The 15,499-nt window shown below is 46.9% G+C and overlaps 1 protein-coding gene across 2 annotated transcripts; it reads right to left on the bottom strand.

Moving 5' to 3' along the window:
* Positions 1 to 1,433: 1,433 nt before the first annotated feature.
* Positions 1,434 to 12,031, bottom strand: SLC25A28 (solute carrier family 25 member 28). Of its 2 annotated transcripts, XM_079899763.1 has the most exons (4): positions 11,626 to 12,031; positions 4,630 to 4,858; positions 3,447 to 3,503; positions 1,434 to 2,277 (listed from the first exon to the last, which is right to left on the bottom strand). In XM_079899763.1, the coding sequence occupies exons 1-4, from the start codon at positions 11,914 to 11,916 to the stop codon at positions 1,760 to 1,762; spliced, it is 1,095 nt and encodes a 364-aa protein (XP_079755889.1). In that variant the 5' UTR covers positions 11,917 to 12,031; the 3' UTR covers positions 1,434 to 1,759. The 2 variants fall into 2 exon arrangements, with proteins under 2 accessions (XP_079755889.1, XP_079755890.1); XM_079899764.1 differs by lacking the exon at positions 11,626 to 12,031 and having other exon boundaries at positions 4,667 to 4,732.
* Between the last annotated feature and the right edge of the window lie 3,468 nt (positions 12,032 to 15,499).

The following is a 15,499-nucleotide window of genomic DNA, read 5'->3' as shown; positions in this document are numbered from 1 at the left end:
CCTAAGTGATGTTTCAGTTGTAAATCTCATCACACCACACCTCTGCTTAAAGCCCTGTAATGCCTCTGCACTGCCTTCAGGATAAAGTCTAAACTCCTTAGCATTGCTTTTAACACCCCAGCCCCCACTTGGCTTTCCAGCTGCATGCGTTGCCCAGGCTGTCAGCCCCACTGAACCCCTTGCACACTGAACCCCAAATGCTTCTCATTCTCTTACCTCCAGGTCTTTGCCTAGAACATCTCTCCACCCTCCTTCACAGTTAGCTCATTTGCCTTCCAGGTGTCACCTCAGATGTCACTTTCCTCCAAAAGCCTACCCATCACCCACGGCCAGGCTGGGTATTCTTCTGTCCTCCAAACGGCTGTCTAGTTTTACCCTATCACATTTCTTGTCATTTTATCTTGTAATTGCCTGTTTATATGTATCTTCCACGCTCCTTGAGGGCTGGAATGTTGTTTTTTGGATTTTTTTAAATCTTTTTTTTGGGGGGGCGGTTATTTATCACCGTGTGCCCAACACCAGCGCCTGACGCAGACACTCAGTAGTTACTGAATGAATGACAGATGCAAAGACGATAGAAGTTTCAGGGGGTAACTTCCACTCTATGTACTGAAGAACTTGCCAATAACTGGTTCAGTTACACAAAAAGGAACAGACTGACCCCCAAAGCACAGTGAAAGCCCCGTGCCTGTAAGTACCCAGAGCCCAAGTGGCCGTCGGCAGGGAGCTCCTTCAGATGGCAGGTGGAGTACATGCCCTCTGCTCATTTCCTATCTGCAGGAAGGCACAATTAGATTCACTTCTGGGGACAAAAGATCTGGGTCGGGGTCCCAGTTCTGTATTTACTGTGAGACCTTGAGCCAGTCACGGCCTCTCTGAGCTTTCCTTACCTGTAAAATAGAGATGACACCTGCACTGCCTACTTCAGATTTTGTGAGAACCAAAGGAGATCACGTATATGGGAGTACTTTGTAAAAGCCTTAAAATGAGAGGTACTGTTATTATTTACCACAGCATCTTCAGGACTTGCAGCTGCACTAATCTTAGCTTTACAACTGCATTAGAAAACCAAGAGCCATGTGGAAAGTTTTACTGCTGCAGGCAGAGCTGAGAATTAGAGCAGAGAGATCTCCCTCTTCTGTGCCACGCCACTGCCCTAGGGAAAAGGCAATAGTGGGGGTCAAGAGCACCTGTTTAGCTGGGATCTGCCAAAGGCCCATCGTTCCTGCCGTCAGGGAGACTCCTTGGAGCCTATTACTAAATAAGGGGGAGTAGGGCCCAAAGTCTTAAATCACCATGAAAACAGCAGAAACAAAAACTACAGACATACGCAATAAACCTTCCCCGTGGGCCCCTTGATTTACGCTTAGGCAAGAACAGTTGACAGCATTTCACTTCCCCTTTGGCAAGACAAACCCAATGAAACCGTTTAATTTAAAGGCTTTTATTAGGAACCAGGGGAATGAGCTGCTTATCCCTCTGTAACAGTCTAGAGCAGGTCACCAGGCCCAGGAAGGAGAGAGTGTCAGAGATGCTGTGCTGTGACTTGCTGCACTTGCTTAGGGCCCGGAAGGAAAGGCGGCGACGACGGAGGGCGGCAGGAACTGGCGTCAGCCAACACACCAAGAGCCTGGGGGAGAGAGCCCTCTGCCTTCCTTCCCACCCCGCTCGAGGCTGGAGTGTGCCGGGAGACAGAGAACGTGGCTGGAGTGGGCAGAGCAGCAGTGCTGGCCGAACCCTGGCTCCACTGAGTGCCGCTTCACTTGGCTGCCCTCCACTCTTCTTGCCGTTTAGTGATTAGGTATTTGAAGAACTCATACACAGACCATGCGATGGCTGTGGAGGGGATCTGGTAAATTACTCTCGCCTGCACCCCTCGGAAGTAGGCGGTCACCCCGCCGACTTGATACACCGTCCTGAAGGCACTAGCCATGCCTGTGATGTGTCCTGTAATGTTTGAGTTCAAAGCCAGGGATTCCTGGGTGTTGAGCAGTGTTTTGCAAACGTCCAGTGGGGTTGTGGCAGCGGCAGCTACAGCTCCTGCACAGGCTCCGGAGAGGACATGGGAGCTGGGGTTGTACCGTCTCTGGGGGTTAAAGTGCTCCTGCAGGAATTCATAGGTCATGAAATGAATGGCTTGGAAGGGAACGTTCATGGTTAGCTGCGTGGTGTAGCTGCGGTAAAAGGCCCCGGCCCCTTCATTTTGCCACACTGCCCGTACACAGTCTGTCACCCGGTGGTACGGTGAGTTGTACATTTGCATCCTCTGCTTCACCACTGGCGGTGCCGTCAATGAGAAGAAGGGAACGGTGACAGCAATCAGCCGGTGAGCAGGAGTGTCCAGATTCGGAGTCCCAAGTCAGTAGATCAGCCAATGGATTGGAGAGAGGAAAAAGTATGAGTGAATTGTCAGTCTGATTAGTGAAGGTTTCCCTTTTTTGAGAGGAGGGGATAGGAGAGGGTGATAAAGGGCTAAAAAATAATGGACCCAATTCTAGTAAGATTTCTTTAATACCGGCCAATTAACATACAGGATATATCTACAGTTTAGACTCCAGAGGGTTTCCTTGAAATAAGTACCTACCTATTATTGTTACCATCTTACCCTTTCGTAACTCTTAAGACAAGAAGTGATTCAGTGGCAGTGAACATAATAATGAACACATAGCCCTAAAATCCCAGTCGTCAGGTACACAACACTGAACTCTTACAACATGAGGATCTCATCCTTCCATAGGAAGAGGAGAAGGGCTACCAAAAACACAATTCTTAGTCAAGAAGGGTACGGCTTTAGTTTCCAGACATCTCCTACCCCCTCAAGTAGATACATGTATAAGCTCAGGTATAATCTTCAGTTTAGCTTTGGCTCTTTCCTTGCCATGGCCTTGCCCAGACAGGTAAAGAACTGGAACTTTAAGGAACCTGGCAACTGTGCTATCCTTTCATATTTGTTTGGGTACCTCATTCTCCAACTGAAAAGCCAAGATCCAAGCAGCAGTGCAGGGACTAAGCTCTACCAATGTACCTTTCATTCCTATCTCAACCATTCTTCATTCCAACAAGATAGGCAGTATTTTCAAATGTCAGAATCCATCTTCACCTTTTTGAAGAAAAGTGAAATAATCTGCTAAATTTTTTACATCAAATCCACTATAAAGCGGACTTCCAGGAAGGCCCAGGAATAGGCCACATAGAGCCATACCTTTTTCCAGGGAAGCCCCAGGTGAATAAATCTCACTGAATATGCTTCCTGTCTAAGGGAATCCTCCTAAGCACGGACAACATGCAGGGAGTGCCCTCTAGTGGTAAGACAATGTAACACGCCAGGATTTCCCACCAAAACTGATGGGGTGCTCCCTGGCTTTCTCCTGCAAACCAAAAATAAAGGAAAAGCCCAGAGATGTAGATGCAGCTGCCCATAGAGGGAAAGGGTGAGGAATCATTACCTTCTGCTGGATTCATGGCTGCATCATGAAGTAATGTTGCCACACACCCGGCCGCGCCTGCAAAGGAAAAAACAACTGCCACATGTAAGGCCAGGAAAGGGTGACTGACTCATGGAGGACCCAGAGTGAAGGGGCGTAGCTGTGATAAACCACAGCAGGGAGAGGGAATGTTAAGAGCCAGTTTTAAAGATGGAACCCACTGCTTCTAAATGCCTGTTCAGAGAAATGAAGATACTTGTTCCCTCTAACTTAGTAAGGCCATCAATCTACCTTCCACAGCTACGATAGGAAGGCCAGGAAGAGTCTGAGAAACAGCCCAGACTTTTTTCAACAAAGATGGCTCTGAGAATAAGTGCAGTTCATGCTCCAGACAGGAAGCAGATACACTGTGGCCAAGGGATGCCAGCACATCACCTGCTTCCAGTGGCGGGAGAGCACGAGGGGCAGGTGGTTAGATCTCCACCACAGAATCTCACCTTCTATCCTGCTGCCGCATGCTGCCCAACCCCAGTCTCCAAATCCTAACATCTGTCCATCTAGACCTTTCCCTCAGGTCCTGAACTACCGTATTCCTCACCCTCTCCTCTCCACTTTCACTTTGGTTTTCTCCAGGCTGCCATCCCTTCCATTACTTCCACACAACCTCCAACCCTCTGGTTTCTTTGTACAGAAGCCCCCCGGCCCCAGCACCATTCACTTGTTGAGGGCTTGTCCTGTCCTCCATGATACAAACTGCCTGTGGGCAGCTGGGATCCTGAAAAGGTGAGGCGAAGAGCTGAAGCTCCACTGATGTCTTCCTTGGGTGGCTGGGTTACCTCCAATCCTGCCCCGAGGAGCGGGATACCACCCAACTACCAAGAAACACACAACGGGGGCAGTTCAGTGTGTGTCTCCACATTACCAGGGCATCAGAAGCTGATACCAGGGAGAGAATGAGAGGAAAGGGTCAAGCTGGTACGTAAGGGAGGATATTGTAACCCTTTGCTGAGATGCCCCAAAGAAGAGGTGGGGTTGACGCAGCCCACTGTCTGAGAACATCAGGTTTGGAAGTCCCTCCCCTATAATCTGGCCTACTCCAGCCCAAAGCTTCAGCTTCAAATCATGCTGAGACTGGAAAGCACTGACAACAGCAAAGCCCAAAGAGTTGGGAAAGTGGGAGAACCAGCACAGGAAGGCTCAATACCATTGGCAATATGGCTATTGCCCCCAGGGTGGATTACATCACTCAGTGTCTTTTTTAACTTTTCATAGCAGGCAAAATAGAGGGCGTGGGCGGGCCCTGCGCCAGTTGCTGTGACGTTCAGGCCTCGCATGGGCCTCCACAGCCCCTCCGTTCTTATAATCCTCCAGAGGGCCTCCAACACGTTGCGATAGCGGGCAGCTGGATCAGGCTGTAGGCTCTGCATCCGAGTCTGAAAGTACAGAAGGGAGAAGTGCAATGTCAGTGGTGCTGACTGCGCACCCAATCTCAACACTCAGGCTTGGGCACTGGGCAGACCTACGTGAAATCACGCCAATATGCGGAAGTGACACCTGGCATCCAGTGTTACTGCCTTCCAAATCTATGTGCCGTCTTTCCAAGCCTCGGCTGGACCTTTCTTTTTCTGGTCACCTATGACCCTACGGGTGGAACACCATTATTTTCCCTCAAAAAATCGCCCCCTGGTAAGCGTTCTTGAACCCAGCAACAAATATTAAGCCTGTGTTTCAGGAGAAGTTGCTTTTGTGTCTTAATAAACTCAGGCTAAGAGTTCTTTACAAGTGGATTCTAAAGTCAACTATTTACTGTCTACAACATACTTTATTACTTCTGAAGACTGATCCTGGGCCTGCTTCCTGGCCACATACTACACTGACTAATGAGATGACAGCTCATCCTTCGATATAACCTTGATGATAATCTGGCTTCTTCAGACTATTTGGCATTGGCAGCTGGGCCTGTAAGTTAAAATTTTGGCAGAAGTAGTACTCCTAATAGATGCTGCTCTAATTTCCTGGAAAAGAAAGTTTACCCTCAAACTATGAAGGTGGAAACCAATCTATTCTCTAAAACTGAGGGAGATTCCAGATTTCTAATCTAAACTGACTGAATCCCAAAACTGGCATCAATGAATAAAATTAGTCTCAGTGAAACATAACCCTTGGAATCTCTAGAGGATTCAGTGACTGGAATGAATGTATATGGTAGATACTGAAATTTGGGAAATTAATCTTACTTGAAATACTTCCCAAATCACAGACCTTCTCTGAAGGATGAGTCTCCAATGCAGATCTCTTGTCTATTGATCTATTTCAAGGTTAGGGTGGCATGGAGACTACCAGATAGTATAAAATCAATGTCCAGGGACTTCCCTGGTGGTCCAGTGGTAAAGAATCCGCCTTCCAATGCAGGGGACGCAGGTTTGATCCCTGGTCAAGGAACTAAGATCCCACATGCCGCAGGGCAACTGAGCCCACGCGCCTCAACTAGAGCACCCATGTGCCACAAACTAAAGAGCCCATGTGCTCTGGACTCCGCGCACCACAACTATAGAGCCCACGTGCCCTGGAGCCCGCGCACCACAACTAGAGAGAGAAAACCCGCACGCCACAACTAGAGAGAAGCCTGCATGGCAACAAAGAGCTTGTGCTGCAACAAAAAGATCCCATGTACCACAACTAAGACCCGACGCAGCCAAAATAATTAATTAATTAATTGATTAAATACTAAAAAAAAAAAAAATCAATGTCCAGTGCCTGGACCACAGTAGGCACTCAAGATTTGTTTGTTGAATGAATGAATGAATGAATGAATGAATCTTAGCTTTGTCTGCACCAGTTCAAAAAGGCCATTAGTGAGCCAACAGGGGCAACTAACGCCCAAGTACAGTTTAAATTCCTACTTCATTCCTGTCACTGATTCAATCTGGATTTAAAAGCTTGAACCTTCCTGTTGGCCATCTGAAATCCAAGAGTAATGCCTCTTCTCCAAAGCATGGGAAAAAAAGAACTAACCAGATTAATAAATCCTGGTTAGCTGCAAGCAATCCACATTCCTCTAGTTATCTTCCCCTTCCTGCTACCAACAAAGAACTGGTAGCCTAAAAGATTACTGAAGTTCAATCAGAAATATACAATATCACTTATCACAATGTGACACATTCTTTTCTACTTCTCAATTTTAAAAAAAAAAGGGACTTCCCTGGTAGTGCAGTGGTTAAGAATCCGCCTGCCAATCAGGAGACGCGGGTTCGAGCCCTGGTCCGGGAAGATCCCACATGCTGTGGAGCAACTAAGCCCGTGCGCCACAACTACTGAGCCTGCGCTCTAGAGCCCGCACACCTACAGCCCGTGCTCTGCAACAAGAGAAGCCACCGCAATGAGAAGCCTGCACACCACAATGAAGAGTAGCCCCTGCTCGCCGCAACTAGAGAAAGCCCACGCACAGCAATGAAGACCCAAAACAGCCAAAAATAAATAATTAAATTAAAAAAACAACAACTAACTAATCTTGTATTGGGGGAATGTTTAGAAATTGCACTGTTCTGCTGGAGTCAATAGCATATTTGGGTAACTAGTCTTAAAGGTCTGGCCTCAGAGTCCTGGAACCGTTTACCCACAAGAGAAACCTGGACTGTGTGTAAGTTACAATGAAAATTTTACACACACGTCTAAATCTAACTCACAATTCTAACTCAATGAAAATACACCCTCATGGAGAGGACCCAGGCATAAGCCACACCAAATATACAAATATGGCTCCCCAAATTTGTGGGCCAATAAATCTCTTTCACAGAAAGATGAAAACCTCTTAAGGATGAAATCTCTAAGTAAGAATTAGTGAATAGTCTTCAACATAAAAAATACCACTGCCCGACTTTGAAGAAAAGCCAAACGGGGCTTCCCTGGTGGCGCAGTGGTTGAGAGTCCACCTGCCGATGCAGGGGATGCGGGTTCGTGCCCCGGTCTGGGAAGATCCCACATGCTGCAGAGCGGCTGGGCTCCTGAGCCATGGCCGCTGAGCCTGCGTGTCCGGAGCCTGTGCTCCACAATGGGACAGGCCACAATAGTGAGAGGCCCGTGTACCGCAAAAAAAAAAGCCAAACAGGTAAGTAGTTTGGTGAGACAAGTCACATTTGAGTCAGAAAGGCTGAGTGGGAGACCCAGCTTTGCTAGCTATGTGGTCTTGGGTATGTCACTTAACCTCTGAGCTTCAGCAATGTCATCTGTAACATGAGACTAAGAATGGCTGACTCAGAGTGCTGTTGTGGAGATTCAGAGTTAAGGCAAGTAAAAGCCGTTGCTAATTTATGTGGTGCTAGAAATATAAGGCTTTTTATTGTATTCAACTATGTTTCTGAGAAATATTAGTTCATATCTCAGAATTTACAGATCACAGCAGTGTTGTCTCGTGTATAAGTCATTTTGCAAATATGCATGGGCAACTAACTGGTCTTTAACCACTAACAAATCAGGATTGATTTTGTATTTTTTGTTTTCATTTTAAAGTTCCTCTGTGTCTATGATTTATATGTCCAGCTGTTCATCTAAAGGTCATGTTTAGGAAGGAGCACAATTGTGAAATTCTGTGCCTTGCTTGGTTCTGGAAATCTGCTTTTGGGCGCCTGTATGGAAGGCTTGGGAGTCAGACTGGGTTTAAATCATGACTCTGCCACTAACTATGTGACCTTGGGCAAGTTACTTGCCTGTTTTCTTCATCTATAAAGTAATGAAAATGGTATCTACTTCATGAAGTTGTTCCAGTGATTAAATCAGTAAATATTAAGGCACATCACATAGTGCTTGACAAACATGAGCAATTGCCATTTACTGAATGCTCATTATTAGATATAAGAACATCAAATAAGCCAATGTTTCCATTTCCTAGCTGTCCACTGGTGAATGTATATAGATAACCATTTACATCTGGAGTTTGGAAAAGATTTACTTCCCTTTGTTCTTTCCCTCCTTAACTTATTATATAAGTAGATTATTTGCTTCACGACTACAAAGCCAAAAAGCAGCACCTTGGTGACAGGTGCTTAGCCAGATGATTTTGAGAAGAGTTTTGACTGCTTTACGCTGTAGAAACTATCCCTTTAGATAAAGTCTGGTGCTTGTCTCTGAAGCCCAGAAAAGGAATACTGGGATTCACTTGGGCTCCCAAACCTCCCTATTATGACCATGAAAATCACTGGTTGACTAACTATAGCCTAGCAAGGCTATGCTGACTTCCCATGGTCCTTCCCAAGGATATTTTAAGTCGACTTGACCCTGATAAGCGGTTTGGGGGTGCACAGGCTTGCATGCCAAGAGTCACTATCAGCTTTCACTTGCAAACACTGTGGTTGACCTTTAGGCTCCAACACAGATACCTGCCTCTAGTCTTAGGGTATGTTGGGCTGCTCTTCCTCTCCACCACCTATTTATGGTGGAAGAGGAAGAATAGCTACGCAAGGACAAGTGAACTGCAAAGCCCTTTCTGAAGGAAGAGATTTGAATTTTACTTTCATGCCTGCACAACAGTGTCTACTGTAAACAGTGTTTACTGACACTAAATCTTGATAGGCTCACCTACTTTTTCCCTCTAATCATTTAAATGCCAGCGTTAATGGCAAATGAAAATGATTCTTCTAAAACACGCTTTTGTGTTTTTGAAGACTCCTGAGCATTTTTTCCTCCAGATGAAATAATTATTTCTTTAATGTAGTGCTTTGAGGCATGACTGTAATGTTGTATTAGTAATCTTTTAAAAACAAAAATTCCAAAGCTTATGCAAATGAATAAGAACTGTTCTTCAAAACAGTTATCTTGAAAGGCTACAAGCGACTTATTCCAGCAATGCTGCTGCAGTTATGCAAAACATTTCTGGAACTCCTCTTTCCAAAATGTTCCCTCAGTGGGTTTATCAAGCTCAGGAGTAAATCAGTCTCCTTGCTTTCTCCAGTCCTACCTTATCTTTGACCCCAATCATCATTACCCATTTTGATCTCCCACCTGAGCTGCCATATTTGATTCTGAATGGTCTCAATTACTAAAACATCAACTCTGTCTTGTCACAGGACAAACACTTGCCCCATTTAAGGATACGTAGCCAAGTATTCTAGAGGCATTTCTAACAGAGTAAGTTATAAAATGTTCACAACAACATTAGCATTATGTAAATATATGGAGTAAGGAGATAGTCTCCTAAGGTAGTGGGACAACATTTAAATTGATAAGCTGAGGTAATATTTCTGAGGTAATATTTCTAAGTCAGTCACATTATTACATTGTACTTTTCAAGCCATTCAATAATTTTCATTACTCTCCTTGATCTAGTTTTCATTTGATACCCATCCTGAAAGACAGCACCCTAGACTATCTTGGACTTTACTCACAGTCCAAGTATAGTGAGGTTACTTTGCAGTTAGATCATGTTAACTTTTGGATATACAGCATTAACAACTCACAGTTGGATATACAGCATTAACGACTCACAGTCATTCAACCTAGACTCTGTTACATACATGTCTGAATCTTTTTTATTTGTACTTATACATATGACATTTCAATATTGTTAGAGCATTAGCCATCCTCTTATTTCTCTCTCATGGATTTTACTATTTATTTCTATTCCTCACAATTGACATGCGTATTTAAAATTCTAGGAACTTCCCTGGCGGTCCAGTGGTTAAGACTTGGCCTTCCAATGCAGGGGGTGCAGGTTCAATCCCTGGTTGGCGAGCTAAGATCCCACATGCCTCGGGGCCAAAAAACCAAAACATAAAACAGGTGTGATATTGTAACAAATTCAATAAGGAATTTAAAAACGGTCTACATCAAAAAAAAAAATCTTAAAAAAATAAAATAAAATTCTAATATCCATTTTAGCCAAGTGCATTTACCACAGTTTCAAGGGTATGAACCTTGGTAGGAGTTACCTTGCAATGTGCTAGGATACTCCTACCAACTCGGTGTCATTCACAAAGCTTAAGGAGCACTTTCTCCATTTCCTCATCCACCTTACTAATGAAAACATGAAACGGTACTGGAACCAGGGAGCAGAAGAGAAAGACTTTGCATCTTCCAAGTAGATATTCTCCTCCTGAATATGTAACTTTTTCCTAATTTGAGAAGAAAGCATACATCCAAGAGCTGTGAGGATATTGTTTAACTATATTACCCTTAACATGTAAATGAGGAACCAGTCTGTCATTATATTTATTTCAACAGTCCCCTTGGTTGTTCCTTTGCTAATGCACAAGAATAAGAACTGTAAAGAACAATGTGTTCCCCTCGTCACCCAGCTTTCTTCAGAAACATGACTTCTTGTACCCACTCATCAGCCTGCTTGGTGTGGCTGAAATTAGTTTTACTTTCACATGAATCACGCCCTCTTGTTGATCCCATTTTATTTTCTTCACAGTAACATCTACTTTCCAGTATTGTCATGCTTCCCTTCTAGACAACTTTTGCCTTTTTGTCAACTTCAAGTGGCCAAAGAAATACACTATGAGGTCCATCTCTCCTTGGAGGGCTGATGTGCTCCCTGCATTTACACAATCCCAATCCCAGCTCAATTTTCATGTTCAGGAAATAGGTGGAGTATCATGCTTGCTGCACAGAGAAACCGAAACTTTTTCCTGAACATGGTCTTTCCCATATTATTTCCAGTCAGGAACTCTGAATTCTGACTGCACAATCATTTCCAATCACTCATGGGTTAAGATTTAATAAGTAAATACTTCCTCTAGCTGAGAGATCCCAGATTCTGGTTCCTGCCCCATCACTTTTAAGGGAAAACACAGCAAGGAGCTTGTAAAAGCACTGGCCAGAGAACATCTCTAGCCATTAAGATCCTTTTGAGGGTGTTCAGTAAGCTTTACCTTAATCAAGTTAGTAGCACTTACCTGTTCCCTTCCCATCCCACCCTATTCCTATTTAGTCCCAGTTGGGATCCAGGGTTCTGGCTGACAGATTTTCTTTCCAGAGTCCCAATTTAGATCTCACTGACGGTGAGAAATTGGTCCTGGCTTCTGAGTGGGATCAGTTCCCGGCCGGGACCTTTCTTGCATAGGTGTGTGCTTCGAATAGTGTGGTGGCAGGAGCCAGAAAGGGACTTTGGTCGGCTCCGGCTCTCGGCTGGGATCCTGGCTCCGGGCATGGCCCAGGGGTCGGGTCAGCCCCAGGTGAAGTTCGGAGCAGGGCCAGGTCTCACCTTGACGCAGTCGATGGGGTACATCACGCAGTGCTCCAGGATCCCTGCCACGGCGCCCGCCACCATGTGCGTGGTGACAGTGGCTCCAGCCGGCAGCGCCTCGTAGTCCGGGCCGGAGTCAGGATCCTGCCGTACCGGGGGCCTGCAGGCCCCGGCCTCCCCGCCGCTGGCCCCCCGGCCCACGCCCCGCTGCAGCCACCCGTCCAGCAGCGCCGACTCCCCGGGGCTCCGCCCCGGCCCAGCCGCCGGCCCCCCCGCCACACCGCCAGCACCCCGCCCCTCCAACTCCATCCACCCGGGCCAGCTGCAGCGCCCACCCCCGCCGCCGCCGCCGTCGCTGCCGCCGCTGCCGTCGCCGCCCCCCAGCCCCGTTGCGTCTGCCTCAGGCGCGGCCCAGAGAGCCCGGGGCCTCGGGCTCCCGCTTGGCCCCGAGGACACGCCCCTCAGTCAGCCATTGGTGCAGCCGTCAATATAGCCCCGCCCCCAGATTACGTAGAAAATATAGGTCTGTGGTATTAGTGAATTTGCCTGTCATTCCTCCGCCCCGCGGCGTTGAGACAGCTTAGATCCCACCCCTTCCCCTTTGATCTTGGAAGCGTCTTGTTTATTGGCTACTTGATTGGCCAACATGTAAGATCAACCCGCCCTCCGACTTTTCTGGAGGGCGGGAGAGACTTAAGGCTGAACTTTGATAGGCTCAACGACTCTTGATACTTTGAGCGCGGGCATTGGCCAGTTTTATGTCGGGATCCGATTGGCTACAGGAAGAGAGCGAAGCGCCCAGGGGCTATCGAGGGGGAATTTCGGGCCCTGAGTGGCGCCAGTAGAGCTGTGGGTGCTGCAGGCTGGATCGTGTCGGGGGAGGAGGGGAGGGCGGTGCCTGGCCTTCAAGGTCAAACCGCTGACGGATGCAGTTAGGCCCCTTCTAGAGCGCCCACCCCGAATCCCGGGACTCGCGGGTCGTATGCTGGCGGGTGGCCTTGGCCCGAGAACTCTGTTCCCGCGGGATCTCGGACTGGCGTTGGGTGGAGCGGGCCGGGGCCGGGCATCCCCTGGCGAGGCCCGCCGGCATGTCGGGAAAGCTTGCGACATGCAGGAGGAGGCCCGTTAAACTCCGGTCAGGTCGGGAGAATTGACCCCTCCGTGCTGCGCGCGGGCGGACTCCTTAGGGCCTGATGCTCCTCAGGCCCTAGCGCCCGGCACTGGGCTTGCCCCGGAGTCGCCAAGCAAACCCCGCAGTTGTTGAGTGAACGAGTTCTCCGGGGGCATGCTGTCGCTCGGCCCTCCGCCAGGCCGAGAGCTGGAGGCGGGGAAGGGAGATGTCGAAATGGGGCGGGACGATTCAGAGACGATGACAGGTGGGGAGGCTGGGCAGGAGGTAGCTGCCCAAACACAGCAGGAAAGTACGGCAAATTTGGGGAAGCTTGTCGGACGCACAGCTTGTCCCTGAGCTGACTCACTGATGAGCTCCCCTGCCCGGTGATGATGCTTTTTGTGGTAAGACTGCTCTCGATCCCAGGCGCTTCGGCTGGGGTCTCAGAGGGGCGCTTACTGATTAAAGAACAATACCAGCAGTTCCCAGCCTTGAGCACCACCTCCTGGGCGGTGACGTTGCACAGATGGTGCTTTGCTAGGGCCGCGGGCTCGGTTGAGGAACACAGGCTTTCCCCACTCCGTCTTCCCGGCGTCTTCAGTCTCCCTTAACTGGAGCGTGTTTGCACAAGTCTCCCCAGTGTTTCCAGATCTGTCTTTACTCCCCCTTTTACTGAGATGATGATGTAATTGTGAACTTTTAAAAATCTGTTTCTAGCTTTTCCTTAGATAAGAAAGAGGTTTTTCTTTTTCTCTCTAAAGCTTAGCCCTTTTATGGGTCTCCGTTTTTTGTTGTTTTTTTTTTAAACTTATTTTCTTCCTATTCAGCATTGGCTATTTAACCTTTGGGTCTCGACCTTTTGGAAAATAATGAAACTACAAATCCTCTTCCCCCTACCCCCATGCACACACAAAATTTTGCCTATAATTTCTAAATTTGCAGTGTCCCTGACAGTGACTCGTGGACCCCCTAGGGATCCATTAACTTAAAGTTAAGAACCATAGGTTTCACAAAAAGAAACCCACTCAATCCTGCTGGAGTACTAATTCCCTTTACTGCCAAACCTACTCCAGTAATGAGCTATACCTGCCAAGTCCTTTCTCTCCTTAAGCCCTACATTTTTACTCCTTTATTCTTTGGTCACAAATGACCTTTCCAAATCCAATGGTCTTTTTCTTATTCCCATTTTTCTTGACTAAGAGATAACACTTGCCCCCCATTGACCCATCCCTCACTGAAACTTTTTCCTCGCTTCAGGAGACACTCTGTTCTACCCTTTAGACTTCTGAGTCTGCTACGCTTCTCTACCCACTGAGGGGGGAACATTCCTGAAGGTTTAATGCTTCTTGTTCATCTTTAATACTTTAGAGAACTTCACTACTCCAAATCTGTTTTCCTCATTGGAGCCCTATCTATATGTCCCTTATTGCATACCTGTTAACTGAAATTTCCATGTGAATATTCAGTTAAGTATTTATTGAGTACCAACTTTGCTTGGCACTGTACTTGAAGCTGGTGATACAGGATAGACAGAGTCTATGACCTCATGGAGCTTACTTTTTAATGGGGGGAGAGGGATAGACGAATAAAAATATCGGTTAGCTCTAGGTACTATGCTGATAACTGTAGTAAGGAGGTGTGATAACGTATGACAGGGTGGCTACACTTGTATGACCAGGAAAGGCCTTTCTGAGGAGGTGACACTATGGTTAAGTTCTGAATGACAGGCAGGAGCTCATGTTAGGCCCAGAGAAGAGCATTCCAGAAGGAACTGTAGGTACAACAATCCTAAGGTGAGAACAAGGTTGGTGTATGAAGGGACAGAAAGGTCAGTGTGGCCGGAGCACGGTGGGGGGTTGGAAAGATAGGCAGAGGGTGAATATCCACCTTAATTTCTGATTTAGCACGTCCGTTCCAAACTCAGCCTTTCCACTCCCCACTGCAACCAATTCCTCCACAATTTTTCATTTCTACCCAATCAATCAGACTCTAAAGCTGGGAGTCTTCCTTGACTACCTCTTCAGACTAATTATCCTGAAATGTTTTTGTTGTTGTTGTTCATGCTCTTCTCCTTCCTATGGATATTATACTCTCCCAGTGTCTGATAATTTTACATCTATATTGTGATAACCTTTGAAAGGCCACCCTACCTCTGGTATCTCCTGGCTTCACCAGTATTTTGAGTCCTCTCCTTCCAGGGACATGGTAGAATTGTTCTTCCCACCTCCTTGAAGATAGGCATGGCCATGAGATTTGTCTGACCAAGGAAGTGTGGGCGAAGCATGAGAGCCACACATTACCTTCTCTTGCCACCTGACTGGTGACGTTCAGATGGTAGAGGCACCGTCAGGCTGGGGCCCAGGTGAGGATGATGAAGCAGTCACGTATTTGCCACCCTCTTCCTCCCAGATGGACTTTCAGCATGAGTAAGAAAGAAATCTCTGTGGTTTTAAGATACAGATTTTAGGATTATTCCATACCATAACATAATCTAGCACAGCACTTCTCAGACTTTAATGTGATATTAATCACCTAAAGAATTTGTAAAAATGCCACATTATAATTCTGTAGATCTCGGTGGGGGGCTGAGATTCTGCATTTCTGACAAGCTCCCAGGTGATTCTGATGCTATGAGACCCTGGACCACACTTCAAATAATAAGGACCTTACCCATCCTATCTGATATACCCTCTCAACACATCTACACACACTCTGTCCTACATCTCACCAGCACTTAAACCCTTCTAGAAAACAAACAAATTAGCAAGCAAAGAAACGACT

This window comes from Stenella coeruleoalba (assembly GCF_951394435.1).
Source record: "Stenella coeruleoalba genome assembly, chromosome: 16".
Classification (NCBI taxonomy): domain Eukaryota; kingdom Metazoa; phylum Chordata; class Mammalia; order Artiodactyla; family Delphinidae; genus Stenella; species Stenella coeruleoalba.
Note: the sequence above shows the minus strand (reverse complement) of the source record. Positions and strands in the feature narration are given on the sequence as shown.